General features: G+C 39.9%; 1 protein-coding gene across 1 annotated transcript in view; it reads right to left on the bottom strand.

Annotated features, from left to right (window-relative positions):
• TMEM131 (transmembrane protein 131) overlaps positions 1-19340 on the bottom strand; it is a 93695-nt gene that overhangs the window by 1319 nt on the left and 73036 nt on the right. Inside the window, 14 exon segments of the mRNA XM_066176549.1 lie at positions 3061-3224; positions 4483-4580; positions 5692-5788; positions 5895-6016; positions 6340-6514; positions 7191-7349; positions 7495-7619; positions 8834-8961; positions 10162-10337; positions 13220-13815; positions 14435-14593; positions 16531-16716; positions 17775-17961; positions 19082-19224. Of these exon segments, the coding sequence (XP_066032646.1) occupies positions 3061-3224; positions 4483-4580; positions 5692-5788; positions 5895-6016; positions 6340-6514; positions 7191-7349; positions 7495-7619; positions 8834-8961; positions 10162-10337; positions 13220-13815; positions 14435-14593; positions 16531-16716; positions 17775-17961; positions 19082-19224 (2515 nt within the window).

Below are 19340 nucleotides of genomic sequence, written 5' to 3'. Positions count from 1 at the left end.
AAGGGCCAGAACACTTAAGCTTAAACAAACTAGCTAGAATGAGGTAGATAAACATGGCTGAAGTCTCAAAAAACCAAAACAATTCAAGTTACAATGGAGGACAACAGCAAAGTCCTTTTTTTCATCTTTTTTGCTCTTTGCAAATTTATCTCCCTGTAGTCAGACCTTGTCTGTTTTGGATGAATCCACTTGTGTTCAGTCCCACTGTACCTGTTCCATATTCCCAGTATATACTTTTTCCCCATCCAGAATTTCTCCAGATGAAGGGAAAGGGGATAGGACAACTGGCCATTTATCACCGAATTCCATAAGGTCTCTCCTAGCTCAAGACACTTGGAAGTCTCTGACAAATGGTCATGGTGCAGATGCAGGTGAGTTCCAGCACATCACAAATGCATCTGGGATATATAGGACAGGTACAGCAAGCCTAGAGAACACGTGCAGGAACACAAGGCTCAGATTCTGTCAACTGTATTTTACTAAAGCCCAAACAGTAGCAGATAGCAAGCAGAGGAACCTGACCCGTGGTGTGGTGGAAAGTGACACCCGGAAGTAGCCAAAGATGGAGATGAGAAAGGTTAGCATAACTTTCTGCTAATATTAGCACAGAACCTGCTACATGTAGGCTTCTGGCACTACATAACCCAGTGTCAACAGATTCAATGTACATATGCTGTGAATTCAATTTGCAAATATACTGGAAACTTGATACACCCAAAGGCAGCAGACTTGTTAAGTAAGCGCTGTTAGGTACAAACATCCTTATGTTGGGATTTGGTGGCTGGAGATAGGGCACCCCTTCCCAAGATCTCTGCCCTTAGATAACACACACTCTAAAGGTTAACCAGTACCAGTGTACCCTGCATCTGAGGATTTAAGTTAAAAAAAAAAACCCTTTAGGAAAGAAAACAAGGTAGAATCTGAAATTTTTTTCCTTTTAGGTTTTTATTCTCTGCTCTGGAATGAAGAAGACAGGCTCAATCTAATCATACCTGAAACTGGCTAGATACTAACACACCACAAAATTTGCCACCAAGGGCTGGACAGGAATTCTGAGCATTACTTGGGGGTTAACCAGGCCAACGGCATCAGGACTCTCCAATGTCACTGAAAAACTGAGCCAGACCAGGGTCACAGTGTGTTACTGTCACATAAATAAATGGTTATATTTAAGCTATACCAGCACTAGACTACTAAACCTACAGCAGGAAACACTCACTCTGCTGCTTGGGAACCTATCCTAACACACTGCAAGCCCACCCTATTTCCTGCTGCAGGCAAAAGGCAGGAACTATTTGTTCCTACTTGTCCCAAAAGTGTTTGGGACATTATGACGGAATGGTACTTGCTCATAAATCAGGAGCAACCAGGAAAGGAGCAGCAGAGAAGAGCACCTGCTATGCCTTTTCAAGGCTGATGGAAGGAGGTACAAAGTGGCTGGCAGGCAGAACTACACCCAGAGAAACAGAGGAACGGGGAGTAGGAAAATGTGGTTAGAAAGAAACCTGGGGAGAAGTACCAGCAAGGCAGCAAGGTGAGGGGAGATGAGATCCAGAAGGCAAATGCTGCTTAGCACAGAAACAGAGTCGTGCATACAAGGAGAAAGCAAGAAGAATAAGGAGAACAACGCAAACTGACTGTCCAGAAACCTTCCTAGAAAAAAGGGTAACACAGAAGCCACTGCCTAAAGCGCTGTTGGCAACAATGGCTTTGGCTCTTGTCCCAGAACAGAGGAAAGGGCAGGGCCCTGGCCTGGTACCCGCTCTCTTATCAGGCACCTAGAGCAAGGAGGGTCAGTAACAGCAAAAGCCAAGCTTTTCTGCTCTGGCTTGCCATAAGCACTTGAAAACACCACTATCATTTATAACAGCTTTGAGCATTTCAGTCAGTTTGCTGCTTGCTTCTTGTTTACTATGTGATCTTCTCCTTGAGTAAGCTCCTAAAATATCTCCTTCCAAATCAAAGTACTTAAATGGAGTACCTGACACTTCTTCTATACCATTTGTCTGGCTTCCATCTTGATGCTTCCTGAAGCCCACTTTTAAGTATTTTTCAGAAGCAGCTAGGAAATACGAGTTAAGAGCTAGAGAGCTTGTTCTGGTTGTCCTCAAGTCCTCCCTCTCTCAAATGCTGAGAAACTTGCCCTCCTTGTGACCAAAATCCAAAAATCTCTCCTTACACAGCTTCAGTGAGGTTCCAGCTCTGGTTGTAACCACATGACAAGGGCAGGATCTGCAAGCCTGTGTCTATAAGAAGCTGTGTGACCTTTTTTGGCTTCCCCTGTCCCTGCCTTCCCCCACTCCATCTGAACTGCTCCCAGGTGAAGTAAACACTGCCTCTTACTCACTACAAAAACATTTTCAGAAGTCAACATGAAGAAGGATTTCAGCTGGCAGTGAAGACAGCTGTTGCAGCATAAGTTCTAGTCTGACACAAGGATGACAGTGCAGCACTACAAACTGTGAAGTTGGGGTTTTTCTCCTTCTTTTGCTATACTCAAAATCTTCATTGAAATAAGTAGTCAGTTTAAAGACTTCACCTTGTGTTCAGTCCTTTAATGTTTCTTCCTAAACTGAAAAGAATATATTTAAGGTCTTTTAGATAGCTTTTTTGGGACCTTTTGTTAGTTTACAAACAGGTGCAGTACTGGATTTAGAATGCAGAGTTAAAGTGTGAAAGTTGTCCTATTGCCTATTTTGCAACTGTCCATCAAACTGGAAGTAACGTATCAGAGTCCAGCCATGGCAGAGGGGCAAACCTGAAGGATGTGGGCGCAAAACACACTTTTGTTAAGTGCTGCAAGGTGCTCTTGTGAGAAATATTTTTATGGGAAGTAGGGTATATGGATTCATCATCCACAAGTGAGGAGACTAATAACTCTTTGTCCAACAGCCACGTCAACTTAAATACACCAAGATGAATATGTGTAAATTCCCTCTTCCTTTATCCTTCAGTTGATTTCTTTTCATCCTAAGTTCCTCTAAATTAAATTAGATGGCACATACAAAACAGGTTGGTAACAGTAATAAACCACTGTATTTGGATGGTCTGAATACTTACTGCAGTTGTATGAGTTGGGGAACTTGAGCTTGTTGGCCAGGAGGGTACAGAATCTGTAGCTGAAGGATCCCAGATGGATGATGGAACACTATTGAATTCATTCCAGTTTCTCTGAACATCCTGCCCATAAGCAGATCGAGCTAAACCAAGCTTGCTAAAAACCTCTAAAAATAAAATGAAATAAAAATGAGTACATTACTCTTCCTCTTTTTCCAAGAGCAATACTTTTCACAGTTATTTCCCATATTTTTCTAGCAGGTCCTGCTGCGGTGATATTAGAAGTGGTCACACAATAATACCAATCTCATCTCATCTCATGAGACCAGCATCAGACAGGGCCACAAAGTTTGCCATGGTTACAGTGGGGAGAGTTGAACACTTGCTGTGGGTAATTCAGCCCGGCCTAAGCACAGCAGTACTCAGAGTCCTGGCAGTTCTCTGTGACTGCTGCACTCATTTGCCTTGCAGCACTCCCTTTCCAGGTGACTCCTGGTAGGAGGCAGCACTGGGAGCGCCCCAGCCCCAACCCCATCTCAGTTATGAGAAGGAAAAGGGAGCACCAGCAGTTGTGGCTCGCCTGCTTCTCGCAGATGGAGCTGATCCCAGGCAGTTCCTGGTGATTTTACTGGTGCCCTCAGAGCCACGGGTGCCAAGTGTTGCTGGTGAAGAGGAAAGAACCCCACAGCAGCAGCTGCCATTGTTTGCATTTCCAGCAGACATTGAACTGTTGCAGTAAATAGCATTTTTTCAGTAGACACTGATGCCACATCCAAAGTTTACTTTGCTTATCATCTTTTCAGCCACCTCAAAACACACCACAGGTGCCCAAGTACAAAAATCTTCCTAAGTACACAGAGCATCCACACCCTGCAATCTCAGTGCATGGTCACCTCTATTGCATTTATGGAAGTTTAGCCAAATATTTAAATACATTAATTAATTGCTGAGTTTAGTATGCATCAGTTCATCGTGCAGCTACACAAATACTGCAGGAAAACATAAGAGGAAAGTAACATGAGGGTTGGGCCGCTGCCTCACTTAACCACAGTTTTAGGCCACAGTTTTAGGCAGGTGTTTATGCTTAGGAAAACACAGGCCTACGGGCACATTTGTGGGACCTACAGTAAAGTTTTGGGGGAGGGATGGAGAGGAAGAAGACTAAGGAAACAACTCCCCAAATCCAGAAATTTTACTGCAACAGAGAAACTCCAAACCCAAACATTCTCAGCCCATCAAACACCCTGTGAGATTTTGGCGAAACACAAGAATATATCACCAAATTTTTAACAAGTGTTCCTACATAATCTTCCCTTTCAGGAGTGAGGATGGAAACACTGTCTGTACTTAGACCAGTGGAATGAAGACACAACATTTCTCTACCTGTATTTGAATACAGAAAAATACTTGAACAGAAAAACTCACCTCCAGTTAAGTTAAAAGAGTGTCCGAATGCAGAGAAGGAGTTGAGAGGTGTGAAATCAGGACTGCTGGGATTGCTGATAGGACTCCACAAACCTGAACTACATTTTATGGAGGAACAGGAAATACACAACTTATTAACACAGTACTATTGGCAATATTAACTTACTGATCTATATAAAAATGTATGTGTGTATACCTGTTTAGCTACATATATTTACATATATCTATATAAAAAAACTATAGCTAAAATACACTAAATAAATATTTAACGGTGATCAAGAGTTAGGAAATCAGTTTGATTTTGTTTTAACAATAGATTTTGGTGATATACATTTTCCTGTGTTTAAACTCACCTTGGAGTAACACAGTAATATAGACACAGTGCTCTTTAATCTGTAGAATGAGCATCAAAGAAACATAAGAGTAGCTCTTTTGATCAGTTTTTCAAAAAACTCATGGAGTCCAAGCCACAGTACAGTTTTTTGCTCAAGCAGATAAAATTTACAGTCACTTGGAAGGGATACAAATACACATATGACAAGCTTCTTAAAAGTAACAGATGAGTTAACTGGAACCAGTGTTAAACATCCACCAAAACAAACAAAAACTCCAATGCACAAACCTCATTCAGAAAGTAATTCCTTTGGATATGGAAACTTGAATTCAAGTCTCTTTCTTACTTCAGAAGGGTTACTGTTTTTTACAACTGAGGGGCTCACTGCCAAAATGTGAGACAAGACATGCGCCTCAGGGAATGTGACAGAGTGCAGCCCTATTCTGCTCCCACTGGAAGCACAAAGCCCTCTGACAGTTCTGGTCTCAGTGTTCAAAGGGAAGTGAAAGGCATTGCTGTACAGCAAAGGTACTCTGCCTGCGAACCTTCAAGTGACCTTGGTACACACTCCTCAGTACTGAGAGAGCCAAGCTCATTTCCCATTGTGTGGATGCCCAGGAACACAAGATTGTTGAGTTACTTGGCTTGAGGAGGAAAAAGCTCCCATCGCATCCAGAACACCCTTCTCTCTACTTTTGAGTCACTTGCCACTCCTAAACTTTTCTGCAAGGTGAGAGACGCTGTGCCTAGACTTTAAAAATAGTTTAAAAAAAACCTAACCAGAATTAATTCTGTCACTCCCTTCAAAATGCCATTAATAGGTCAGTCTTCTTTTCTAGGGGTCCAGGTATTTGCCTAGAGAATATAAAAATTACCTGTCAGAGCCATCACTGTCAACAACTGAGTGGGAAATGCTGATATTGCTGGAAACATCTGTCTTGCTTGGAGAAACCTTTGGTAAACCACTGCCTCCTGCAAGAATATGTATGTAAAAAATGAGTAAAATAAACCCCGGCAAAATATCAGAATATTAATGAAATACTTGGAATTATTAAGAACTCCAAAGTGGTTCTAGTACCTGGACTTTTGTCATAACCTGCAGCTACAGCAGCAAAAGTGGGGTTTCCATTCCTGCCTGGAAGAGAAGCTGCCTTTGCCAGTTTATGTTTGGTACCATTAGGCTGCTTGGTTTTTGATTCACTAAAATGAGAAAGAAGCCAAAAAAAAGAGGTTAAAAAAGAAGAGTAAGGTTTTGGACTTCAGCAGTTTGATTAAAAAAGCAGCAATTTAAGCTAGCATTCAAGAAAATATTTATGACAGCTCAACAGTCTATGTAATTACACATTTTTCCAATCTACCAGGTTGTACAGCAAGGCAAGATATGCACAGCAGTGTATCTGGAGAAAAGCAGTTTCCATGGGAAGAGGAAATGGGTCTGAGAATAGGGAGATGCCCCCTGTGAAGCACAGTTCCACAAGTGCTCAGTGCCTGGGAAATCAGTAGGAGGTAAGATCTGGACTCACTTGCTGCAGCTGCTGTTGACGATGCTGCTGTAAGTGCCTCCTCGTGGCCCAAAGGCAAAGGATGTGGGAGGAGGAGGGGGAGACGGAGAGGCGGGTGTTGGAGAGGGCTGGCGCTGCTTCAGGAAAGCGTCTGCGTTCAGGGTTTGCAGAGAGAGCTTATAGAGGTTGTCTGTGGCTATAAAGAGAAACACAAGACATCTTTCCTGTAGGATTTACATTACAGCAAAGGCTTCTCAAACTTCTGCTATCCCTTCTGTTCAAATGCAGGAATTATGAGAAATGCTGTTTGCTCCCCGTGATGGAAGCAGCAGCTCCTTTATGTTCACCTATGGTTATTCAGGTCTGCTGTTAATTTTCAGAGACTCATTTGCAACACAAACAACCAGGAGGTGGTGAGTTGGTTCCCACACAAGGGGTTTATGATGCAACCACAAAAATTGTAACAGTGTCCCAAGCTAACCACTGCCTTAAGGTGTATTCAGTGTTCCTCTCAAGGACAAATAATCTAATAAATTCCAAATTTAGCTGGAGCAGACCTGATTAGGCAAAACCCCATCTACTGTAGAAAATATATATTTTTTGAGGAGTAATTCTCATTTTCTCAATTTCCCCAGAGGCTTCTGAATCCTGTTTATCACTGGAGAACTGTAGAGTGACCCATGCCACTTTTGCCCATGCCATTTTCAAACCTCCCAAATCATACCAGATGCTATCAATATGGGGCCTAGAGCAGAAAAATGGAGCTCAGCTATGCAGTGAAAAGGAGACAGGAAGATCTATAAACAGATCAAGCCTATCTACAGATATTAATTGCAGAACACTCATTCTGCCATTGTCTAGTGATTACTTACAGCTGCCAGCTTTGTGGAGAGGCACAGAGTCCCACTCTGGTGGTGGAGAATCCTTTTCCCCTTCTGAGCTGCTGGTGTTTCCTATCTCCTGTGCAGAACCACTGGGGGGAAATTTTGCTAATACTGATGGTCTGTTCTCCATTAACTTACTGCTTGGACCTATTAGAACAAAAGAAAAACCAAGTGTATAGGTAAAACTGAATAGCTTTCTTCTCACACCAGACTTAGAATTAAGCACTCAAGAGGGGTTACAGACAACAATATAAAACTCTTGAGGAATTTCCAAAGAACAGCCTTACACTACCTCTTGTTTTGGGGAGGTTTCTTGATTTAGAGCCACTCGACAAAAGGTGTGGAGGAGAGATCTTGGATGGAAAGGTTTTGCGCTGCTTGTTCTCCAGTGGGGGAGTATAAGACAATTCCAAGGGACTAAAAGAGAATAGAAATTATTTTAAAGCTCTGAACTACTGAAAAGCATATATATATACACACACACACGACTCACACTGCACCACTCATGTATTAGGCTCACTCACACTCCAGAAGCAGCTTTCGCCCTGGAGCTCCAGGATCACAAAACCCATTTGTTTATACAGAGGCAACAAGAAATGGCAGCTGCACTTTTTCTACTCTGCCCCTACACACCCCTGAGAGATCCCATGCTCCTAATATTCTGTTGCCCTAAATGTACAGGGTTGTTTTTTAGTAAAAAATATAAAACTACTCAAATGCACCACCAAATTAAATTGGCTATATATTGCTCTTTTTCTCCAGGTATTTGATTCTGTCTCTCAAGCTTTCTGGGGAGGAACTATTTTCCCCATTTCCTGCAGAAGAATTCCAAGCCAGCTCTCTTTGTGGCCTTTGAAAACTGTCACATGTAATGAACTTGTGAGTTATAAGATAAAGCAAAGTACATACCTGTAAGAACAAATAAGGAGGAGACTTCGACAGGCAATGTGTTCAGAAATATTTGGAAGAACATTAATTTCTTCTAACTATAAACTTAGTCTACTATTAATTACAACAGGTGAAACACAGCTTATATACCATACCTCCATTCAGTAAAGCTTACTTTTGTGGCATCTGGATACCAATCTGATTTCACAATCCTAATTTGGAATGAACTATAGTAAGACTAAGATTCTTCATGTTTCCCCCTATCTATGCTCTACAATCAACCACATGCCAGTAAGGGACAGGGACTGGCAGTGGCGCAGCCTCCTTTTAATAAAGTATCCAAGACTGACTTTACTCTATGATATGAAAAAGGAAACTGAGGCTGCAGTTTCCCAAGGGCAGCTAAAGGTACTCACATTAAGGCTGGCTCAGAGTGCTGCCCCTAGAAACATTAACCCCGCTTTTTGTATGCAATACCTGTTACAACAACCTTAACATCACTTTCCCTGATTTTCATCACTGGATTTAGCTCTCACTTATGTACTGTTTCCATTAAGTAATTTATTACTTACAAGCTTCAGATACTCCCTGACATCAGGAAGGAAGAGGAAGCTGCTTAAAGGTACCTGTTGTTGGCATTTGCCAAGCTGGCAGCTACAACAGTCAAATACAGGTAATTTTATCAATCCATCTTCCCTTTAAACATGATACTTTCCCTACTAAACAGCTTTCATTATGCTTACCTGGTTTTCACATCTACAGGGATTTCTTTCTTGATACTTGTAAGCACTTTTTTGGTTTTCTGTTTCCCTGGGACTATTTCATTTTCAGGTTTTTCTGCTATAACTTTTCCCTTTTGTTTCTCAGGTTCCTATAAAAGACATAATGACACATTAATAATCACAAAAAGCAAAGTCCCTCTTGCATCAGAACACACGTAACAAAGAGGGCTGAGGAAAGAATGCTGTTGGAAAACATGAGCATTTTTGCAGCACTGAAGGTCCTTTTTCATTACTTAATGACTTTGTCTATAAAATATGGTTTCTATTTTTTCTATTTGGAGAAGCAGAAAATGAAATAGCAAATCAATGAGCTTCGAGCAGATCTGATGTTTGCAAATACACAGCTCCCCTGGTCATGGCCTCTGAGTCTACTTCATAAGATGCTAGCTCTGTACTGAGACCTTTAATGCATCTGCTGCATGCAGTCCAGGCCACCTAAAACACTCTTCAACAAAGCAAATAATACGAGCAACTTCACCATTCAATTTATTATTTTATTTAACCACACTTCTAAGACTTTCTAAATACAAGTATATTCTCAAATAGCCATCCTGAAAAAATCAACAGTAACTTTCAAGTGACAACTTACTAAATTGTAACCTTTAAAATATATCCCATGGTTTTCTTTTTTTCCCCACAGCTATAATGCCTGTCTTTTACAAAGTTCAAATTTAAGACATAAAAATTTAGGATTGGTTTTCTTCCCTTTGGCATTACCTCTCCTTTGTTTGTCAGAGTTTGCTTTAGGAAAAAATATTTATGACAATCCAACCGCTACATGAATTGTAGACATCAGTTTATTACCTTGGAGCATGTAAGCTGAATAAGTTAAGTAAAGGTAAGGGTATTGTAAAAGGTAATTAAGTTAACTACATGCTGACAAGTTACCACCATTGATCTGAGCCTTTGGAACTGACAAAAGGCATGACTTAGTATGCACCTTAATTATTAAATGAAATTAGCATCCACACTTTGACATTTTGTTCTGCAAATAGAACAGGCCAGGAGAAAATTACCACAATGCTGCTGACAGCTGCTGGCTAAGTCAAGCCAAAGCCACCTGGACACTTTTAGTCCTGAGACTACAGGACTAAAGCATGTTCCCATTCAGAGGTGCAGATTTGATACAGTGAAGGCAAGAATTGGGAAAGGTAATTTTTAATTAACATTCTTCCTTTATTATGTATTACATGAAACCTGAGGATGGTGTGGGGGAGAAAGACCGTGTTCCTACTCTAACAGGTGACACACATCTAAACGAGAGCCTCCTTTTCTCGGCAGTGCCATACCTCTTTGAGAAGTGGTTCTGTGTCTGGGTTGGAGGTTTCTGTTGTGGTTGAAGAACTGTCATCATCTGCCAAGGAATCCTTCAGCTCATCCTCCTGTAGCTTTCCCTTCCCTCTTCTGTCCTTTTCTTCTCGCTTCTTCTGTGGCTTAGCCTTGCGCTGAATTGTTTTCCCTTTTCCTAGAAAGATAAAGATGCTTCAGATTCTCAACAGCAGTGCTCAGAGACAGGTTAGATCCCTTCATTTTGGAGGCTATCCCATGTGATTAAGCCTCTGAAGCTTGTTGCCTGTTATGACACACCAACCCCTTTTGCCCCTTTGCACCAAATGTGTGCAAAAGAAGAACCCTGATCTCTCACTTATGCTCCTGAGCTGTGTCCCCATTGCCTCTCTTTGGATGTAGGCACCATCCTGTGCCTATGATTCCTCTCTGCTCTGTTCCTGGCATTCCTTTTAAACACCATAGAATCCAATTTGACAGTTTAACCACATAAAATTAGATTTAAACATAAATTTCTGAGGATGGCAAAAGCTCTATCATCCAAACAAATGCAGAACAGAAATGATCAGCATGCTTGTCAGTTGAAAAAACCCAACAAAACACAAAACAACTTGAAATAAGACTAGTGTGGATGAGAAAAATCACTAATAGTATTTGTCTAGCAAAAAGGTAAAAAACCCAAATGACCAAAACCTGAAAATCTCACAGCCAATTATACTTTCTCCTCCTGACATATTTTATTCCTTCAGAGTGGACTGTTCTCAATACAAAGAAACTGTGCGTGTGTGTGTGTGTGTGAAGTCTTCGTGAGCTTACCATTGCCTGCTGCTGTGCTCTCACAGGATTTGAATTCTCACAACAGTCTTATGTCTTACTAGCTGTAGTATGTGCCTTTACTCATAGGATCCTTCTTAAGATACTGCTCTTCAAAATAAGCACTCTCATTTATAAGCCACACAGTGCCTGCATACAGCCTCCTGGATGGATTTAATTGTGCACTCAGATAAAGACTCAAGTAACCTGTGCTGAATAACTAAATTCTGCCTCTCCTGGAATTTGTACTAGCTTGAGCTGGAATTGAGACTGGAAGCACCATGAGAGCTGTTATATTTCATTTGGCAAAATGGTAAAGTTTATAACAAACCAGAAATTTGTCTTCAGTATTTTGGCAAATACCAGATACATATCAGTGCCTTCAAGATTTGTTTTTAAAGACATAAGTATCAGCATTTTCAGTGTCTAGGACAACAAAAATATTGGAGATAAAAATATTCTTTTAAGCATGAATGCAAATAGATATGTAAATACATGTAGATCTTTCCATGAAATTTTTTTCAGGGTTAGCTTCCAGCATATTGGGGGCATTTTGGCTGGGCCTCAGAAGGCCTCATTCCAAAATTTGCTTGAAATGTAGCCTGCATTCAGGATTCCTCAACAGTTTAATGTCTGTAATTAGAAAATCTGTGCAGACAGATTATGGAACTCCCTCTATGGTTTTACATTTTTTACATTTTAAAGGGGACAATGGAAAGGGGCGCACTACATTATCTGGAGCGGGAATATGTTTTTGAAATCCAGCTTGGTGGTTTCCACATACTGCGTGCAGCTGCATCGCAAAAAGCTCCCAAGTGCAAGGGCTGCCTCCTCCTTGGGAGGAGCTGGAAATGGAAGATGTGCTTCAAAATGCTTTCAGGCATTCAGTACATGGATTGGATCAGTCCACTGCACACCCATGTACACTCATATGTAATCCATGAGAATGCTGCAGCCTCAGTACCAGACACTTTGCTTTCCAGAGGTCCAACGCTGCACTGTTTGCCATTATAGGCACCATCCATGAAACCTCTCTACCATCACATCACCTTCTGGAGCCCTATCTAGCCTTTATGGAATGAACACCTGACAACTCATGGCAGCTCTCTTAATTTTCCCTACCACCTCCCACTGTGAAAACTAAAAACAAAACAGCCCAGAAACAGAGTAGTATATTTCAGCAAGACACCAAAACCTCTCATCACTTCAGAGCCTCCACTTCGAAAGACAAACACATCCTAACATCCACTCTGAACTAATTAAGAACTTTCTACTCATTACCACATAACAGAGTGAAGCCTTTGTCTTTGGTGAGGCACAATCTTACAGATGGTGCAGTGTTTATACACCTTCCCATGACTCATTTTCTTAACTTTGTTTCCAATAAGCAACACAGTATCAGTGCCATTTCTGTAAAAGTGTTGGTAGCAAAAAGTGAAAACTTGTTTAGAAATAAACATATTTACACGAAATCATCATATAACCCTGGGATGCAATTGAAATTGCTAATACAAAAATCATAATTCGAAATCCTGCTTCAAGAAGTGTTCATAAGAAGGCAGTAACTGACAAATTCAAAAGTCTAAACATATCTAATGTGTGAAATTCAATTAATTATTTTAAGCACTACACAACTGGAAAGATGGATAAACAAGTCCAACTCAACTCTAGCCTCATCCAAAAATGACTGTAATGTATAGACACAGGTGCCTTACAATAATTTGCTGACCACCTGACATTAAGGATTTTCTACAACTGCAATTCTGGGCATGAGAAATTCCATTCCCAAACAATACCACAGGGGCTACTTACCCAGCTCTCTCTCTTCTCCTCCTCTCCTTCTCCCTACCTCACTTTTCACAATACACTAGGACAAGTTTCTTTTCCCTTCCTCAACCGTGAGCCCCAAGCTCAGATGATGAAGGTGGGAGGGACGGGTGCCAACCCAAAGGCAAAAGAGTAGCAACAAAAAGCATTTTTCAGAGAATCAGGCGTCTAGGTAGTCACACCTGCTTTCATCAAAACATGCCACCGTTTTTGCAGGAAGAATGACAAACTAGCACTGCACAGTGAACTTCTCTTGCTATAAGGTAACACAAGTGTTCAAGACACAGGCACACAGCACAGGAAGAGAACCAGAGACAAGCACTCCCTTTTCACACTATGAAAATACGATCTTTACAGCTGATTAAATCTTGTGCTGTGGTTTACACAGGGAATCATCCCATAAAAACAGAATTGTATTACCTTTGTTTTTTGCTAGTGGAGATGGGGGCTGTTCTGTAAACACATCAGGGGAAGGGGATTCTGGGTGATCAAAGTCTTTTTCCATAGTTTCTATGAGCCCAGTGAGATCTGAATCCTCCGAGCTGTGCCTTCTGCTGCTGGCACAGTCACCGTGAGGTGGGCTGAGAAGCGGGAGCTGCGGCAAAGCACTGTCAGTCTGTTGCTCTTGCTGCTGGGGCCCGGATGTAGGGGATTGCTGGAGGGGTTGCTCTGCCAAAGCTGCTGCCTGCTGCTGCATCAGCTGCTGGTTCTGCCTCGTCCCCTTGGCTCTTTTGCCTGCGGCATGAGTCTGAGCTGTGGCACCTGAATCCAAGGTAAAGGGGCCCGTTCTGTTTACTGACTGCATGGAAGCTGCTTGTGCTGAAGTCCTGTTAGGTATACTTGAATTGGTTTTGGATTTGATGTTTTCAACATCAGGTGCATTTCTATTGCTGTGAAGGTGTGCTGTTGCATTGCATTGCTTATGATTCCCTGCACCGGATCGTGAAGACGAACTGCCTGCTCCATAAATTCCTCTGGACGAACTGTGATTAGAATCCGATCCAAGTGTATTCAAGCTGGAAGAGTAACACATGTTAAAACATAATCTACAATGTTTCCATTCTTGAATGTGAAAAGAGAATCACTATATCCAAAAGAAGCCTTGAACCATACTATTCTTGGCATATAACCAGCAAAAATGCCTAAAACTGGTTTGGCAAATCAGTAGCCTTTACCATTTCCTGTTCACTCGCCTGCTGTATATGGGAACAAAAACACTGTAAAATGACTGTTGCTGTATACGATGGAGGGAACACTGAAAGAACATGATCTTTATTTAACTTAAGATGCCTATAGTAGGAACTTCTGGCCTGCTTTTTTTTTTTTTTTTTCTTTTCCTTTTTTTTCTTTTTTCAGTCTATACATTTCATTTTTGAGAATATTAACAGGAAACTTGACAGGGTATGGTTTTTGGTGGATTTCTTTTTTTCCTTCCTTTTTTTTTCCCCCCCAAAAGAAGAATATTCCTCACAATCACAAAATTCATCTTTTCATCCAAGCTATCTTTTTACAAGCAACTGTGGGGATATCTTCATTCATTCACCTGTTCTACAGAGCAGTATTACTTTCTTACTGGCCTGACAACTAAAGAAATAAATGGCAAAAGTACCACAAGAAGCCCAAACATTTACTTACTTTCCATCAGATGAAATTCCAACTATTCTCCTGAGATCAAGTGGCCTTCCCATATCAAAGGGAGGGTTTGAGGCCTCAAAGGACAAGCGTCTTCTAAATGGCTCCCAAATTCCTTGAGCTTCTAGATAGGCTGTTCCAATTACCAAGAGAAAGAGTACACTGCAGAGAAGAAAGGTAGTCATCTAAGGATTTATTTCTTAGTTTTGAGTATTTAAAAACTAATGACACATAGGACAAAACGTTTGGATACTGTACTGAAAATACTAAAAATTGCATCTAAACCACAATTTTGTCTGATAGAAACAAAACGTACACAAGACTGGCATGATATGCAAATCACCAGCACTGAGAATGGGAGAGATGCAAGACTAACATGCAGTTGCCAAGTGTATTAAAGAAAAAAAGGTGGACTTCAAAACCCAGAGCCACAAGCATGTAACTATTCAAAGCAACAGTGATTTAGGGAAGGCAAAAATAAACACCACCTTATAGAATTAAAAAACATGGACTGTGCAAACTCCTAGTATTCATTCCTAGAAATTAAGGAGAGCTTTGCAGTGATATGGAAGAGTTATTTTAGTGGCAACTTGCAAACACATACATGATAGCATCCTAAAAGCTAGAGGTAGTTTATGCACAGGAACCTTGGAATATTGTAAAATATATTAGGATTCTTCTCTAGTTTGCTGCTAAGAAGGATTTTTGTATTTTTAGGGAAAAGACACAGTAAAGGAAGGGATTAGTACTCCTTATTGTTTGTAAAGTCTAATTAACAACTACACCACATATAAAATTAACCAAGCAACCTACACTTATGAGCTGAAAAACATTACTTTACTCTGTCAAAGAATTAAAACCAAACTCAGCCTATACATTTTTAGCACATATATAGAAGAAAACCACATAAGTACTCACTCAGCACTTTAAGTAATGCAGTGTTAGTGATGACACAAAATTTCCTAAGTAACAGAAATTTTTCCTCTTACTTTTGAAAATGCGGTTTCCTCACTAAACATTGCATTAGTTAGGAAAGTGCTGAAGAGTCAAAAAAGAAAATGAAGTGGGCTGTAACTTTATCTTCTCTATTTCTTTTGTTAATCCCTACAAGGAAAGACAGCCTACGTGAACATTCGCAAAATGGAAGAGCCAGTAACTTACTGTGGGGGAAAAAAAAAAGGAATATGATATGTATGTGATAATGCTTTGGATTTGCAGCACACAGAAAGACCACTTTTTCTTCAGGGGCATGTACAGTGCCAATACACTTCACACTAATGAAAAGAAAAGCACCATTTCTTGCTACTGATAAGTAAAAACTCATACTGATAAGTTTCCAGGCTAGGGTTTTCTCTGCACAAAAGCAGTGGGATAAAGTGTCTCACATCTAAGAGGTGAGCAGTGACATAAAGTTTGTAACTCCTGATTTCAAATAAAGATAGGTAGAGGTTAGACTATGAAAACAGTGGCATTTTCAACTCATAATTCAACAAGGTATAATTAACACGTCTGTTTGCTGAGGAAAAACGTGCATTAATATCCTACTATGTAACCTGTGAGTGTGCAGTATTGCAAACAATGTCCTTCAGGTTCTCAGAAATCCCATTATTAGTATCACCAGTTGTCTGTCACATAACAAGTGGCAGCAAAGTTAAATTCATCCAAAGCATCTGCTAAGCTCATTACAGTCACTGCCTTATATCTCTCTAAAGCACAATACTCCAGAAGGATGCTTACATTTCTACAGGAATTCACTGCCATCAGTGCTTTAATACCTAATACGTTTCAAGTTTGGCTTATTTATCAAAACCCCTACAGATTATCAGGGTTAACAGGAGTATGTATCTCACTTAAAGAAATAAGTTCAAGCAAGAAGTGTATTATTTTGTCCTTGGTTTGAGCAGAAAGTCAGTACTCCTTTGCCTTAAACAGTTCTCACTCAAATCAGTAGGAGTGTTTATCAAATTGATCTCCTTTTAGCCTATTTTGTTTTACAACAATTAGAGCATGTGCTGAATACCCATGCGTTTCTCTGTAAGCCATATTCCAGCAGTGGCAATTCATGCCTGTACAGCAGTAAGAAGAAACACACACACAACCTCATTATTCCTGAGATGATTATGTACAGTGCCAACTCCCAGTTGGGCCTGGGCAGTGCTTCTGCACACGTTGCCAACATGTGATATGGAAGCGATGCATTCAAGATAAATACAAATTCAGAGCCTCCTGCAGTGATGAATTTTAATTCACGTATAACTCTGGAAGCAGTGAAATCTGGTGTAAACCTGGAAACAACATAAAGCACGTTAGAACTTTTCATATGAACAGCACAAAGGCAATTTTTACAACTCATAAATTACAAATTAAAAAAACTTGTAATTTAACTCCATCAATTACCACATAGCCTAAAAATACTTGTGTATCCTTCAAATACCTCAAGATATGTTTGACTATGTTCATTAACATCTTTGCTTAACCCATCTGCTTCTAGATTACTCCTGAGGTACCATATGGAGTTATAATACATGAAAATAAGGTTTTACCACACCTGTTAATAAAGGCTAGGAAAGCAGTAAAAATGTAACAGCAGGTCTAAGTAATGGAACCAACTACTTTGTGAGCTATAAATTTTTTAAACACTTCACCTTTGAGTCACAAACCTGACTTTTCAAAAACATCACCACTACGTCACAGTGTCATCACAAACTAAGATTGTGCAGAAATACTAGTGAAATACTATTTCACTGCAGTAATGTTTCATATATCCACTTGCAGAACAGAAGCAACTTCTGAACTTTTTAGATACCATTTTCTGAATAGTTAACTTTACAACAAAGCACTGTTAAAAGATCAGTGCTTGGTACAAAGATTTTTACAATAAAAAATGGTAGAACTACACAATCGTTGTCATTAAGACAACAGACAAAATACTCAAGACTAAAATACTCTGCATTACAATAAAAATCCTTGGACCAAAAGCTCTCTTCTACATACTGCAATGCACCAAAACCATATGTAGGTCTAGGTCCCAGGTGCATTCACAAGTTAAATGAGGGAAATTTATATAATCCCATATAGTAACATTTCTCCAACACAGCAAGTTATACTTACTGGATAGTAATAGAAGTAATACTATAGTCAGTCATGAAAACATGGTATAATGAAAAATCAAATAGCATTTGCAAGAAGAGGGAAAAATGTCATTGTTGTGTAACACTGTACAAAACGTCCATACATTCAGAAGTTCAGCAAAAAGCCGTCAGAATTTAACTGAGAGTTCCTCTGAAGCAAAATTAAAATTCCAAATGTAATGCTCCATTTAGATGTAAGAAAGAACACTTACAATATGACAATGTCTTTAGAGGCATTGGCACTTAGTGCAAATTCCTGACAGTTAACTACTTTAAATCCATATCCTTCACATGTGTAGCCGCTGATTTCCATCGTTTTCACATTAATCTGCAGCTGCCCTGTATTTTCCACTTTAAATGTCCTTCTCAGTGTGAAATTCGGTTCTTTGTATTTCATTTCTAGAAACAAACAGCAGTGGTTAGTGCTAAGCTAAGCAGATGTCCTTCACTACATTCATATTTTACAGCAGAAGGAAGTTCTGTCAGTATTACAGCATAGGAGAGACTAGAAAGGTCCATGGAAAAAAACTTGCAGGAACATATCTCTGAAGCTAGATTCCCATCACTGTCAAGGTAGGGCACTTATACAATTCCAGAGCCTCTAACTCATGAGGGAAAAAATACCAACACCTTAACCTCTGACAGCACTGCTGCCCCACAAAGAAATCACCTAAACTGCGAAGTTCTTTGATGTACTGCTTAATGTTGTGGTATTCTGTGAACAGTCCCAGCAAGAGAAGAATTAAAACATGTTTTTTTTGTTTCTTTTTTTGTGTGTCTTAAAAAGAAAAATACATGGTTTAACTACATATATCTTACTAGCAAAAAAATCCCTAACCACAACGGGTAAAAGTTTAGTCATAAGCTTTACTTCAAGTTTTCTTACTCACCCCTCACAAAAAGCAGAATAATCTCAGATAATAGTTAACATGGCACTTAGAAATGTCTGGAAAACTGCAAAGTAGCAAAGCAATTTTAATACCAGATATAGCTAAAATTCTTTTACCAGTTTCTTAGATAATATAGGTGTTCTTAGCTCTCCTCTCAGAAGCAAGCCTGAGGCCACAGAGCAGAAAACCTCTCTGATCTCAGAGTAGAATCTGGCTGGGATTTAATTTTCATCAAGGTACATGCCCAACCTTTTTTCCGCAATGGCTGTGTGCTTAAAGATGATGAAGGTGTGAAGAAAATAAGTACACAGGAAGTTACACACATGATCCAGTTTGTATTGAATTTAGGTACTTGAGATTTTGCTAGTAAATATGCCAAGGTCTTTACCTCCTCTGTCTTGAATTTAAGTAGACAAAGAGCTTCTGTTTTCTTTCCTAGTTCTCACGTTAAAATAAAAAACATAATATATTTTGTATTCTGCCTAAATAAAGCAGCAATTTTAATCTATTTAAAGGAGCTGAATTTCTGGGTCACTAGAAGAAGGGAAAAGTATTTCCACATATTTCAAGTTTTACACATAAAATATGGTTTCTTTTCTGTTCAGCGTAAAAGCTCCAGAAGTACTCACTTTCTGAACAGTCTTTTAATAATGCTTCTGTGATTTTAAAGCGTAAAGAACTTCCTGGACCAGGAGGTTTGCCTGCTACCTTCAAGCTCTCAGTTGTTCCTTGTCCTTCTACCATTATGGCATCTACTACAGTCAAATTATTTCTGTGGGGAAAAAAAAAAAAAAAAAAAAGTGAGGGGAAACATTCATAAAAGCTTTTCTATAGGCTATGAGTCTATATCCCAAATCTGGAAAACAAATATATAATCTGTTCCACAGC

Source organism: Chamaea fasciata, unplaced genomic scaffold (genome assembly GCF_029207755.1).
Source record: "Chamaea fasciata isolate MVZ Bird 193981 ecotype frontalis unplaced genomic scaffold, bChaFas1.0.hap1 SCAF_2, whole genome shotgun sequence".
Classification (NCBI taxonomy): domain Eukaryota; kingdom Metazoa; phylum Chordata; class Aves; order Passeriformes; family Sylviidae; genus Chamaea; species Chamaea fasciata.
This window is presented reverse-complemented; position numbering and strand designations above follow the sequence as displayed.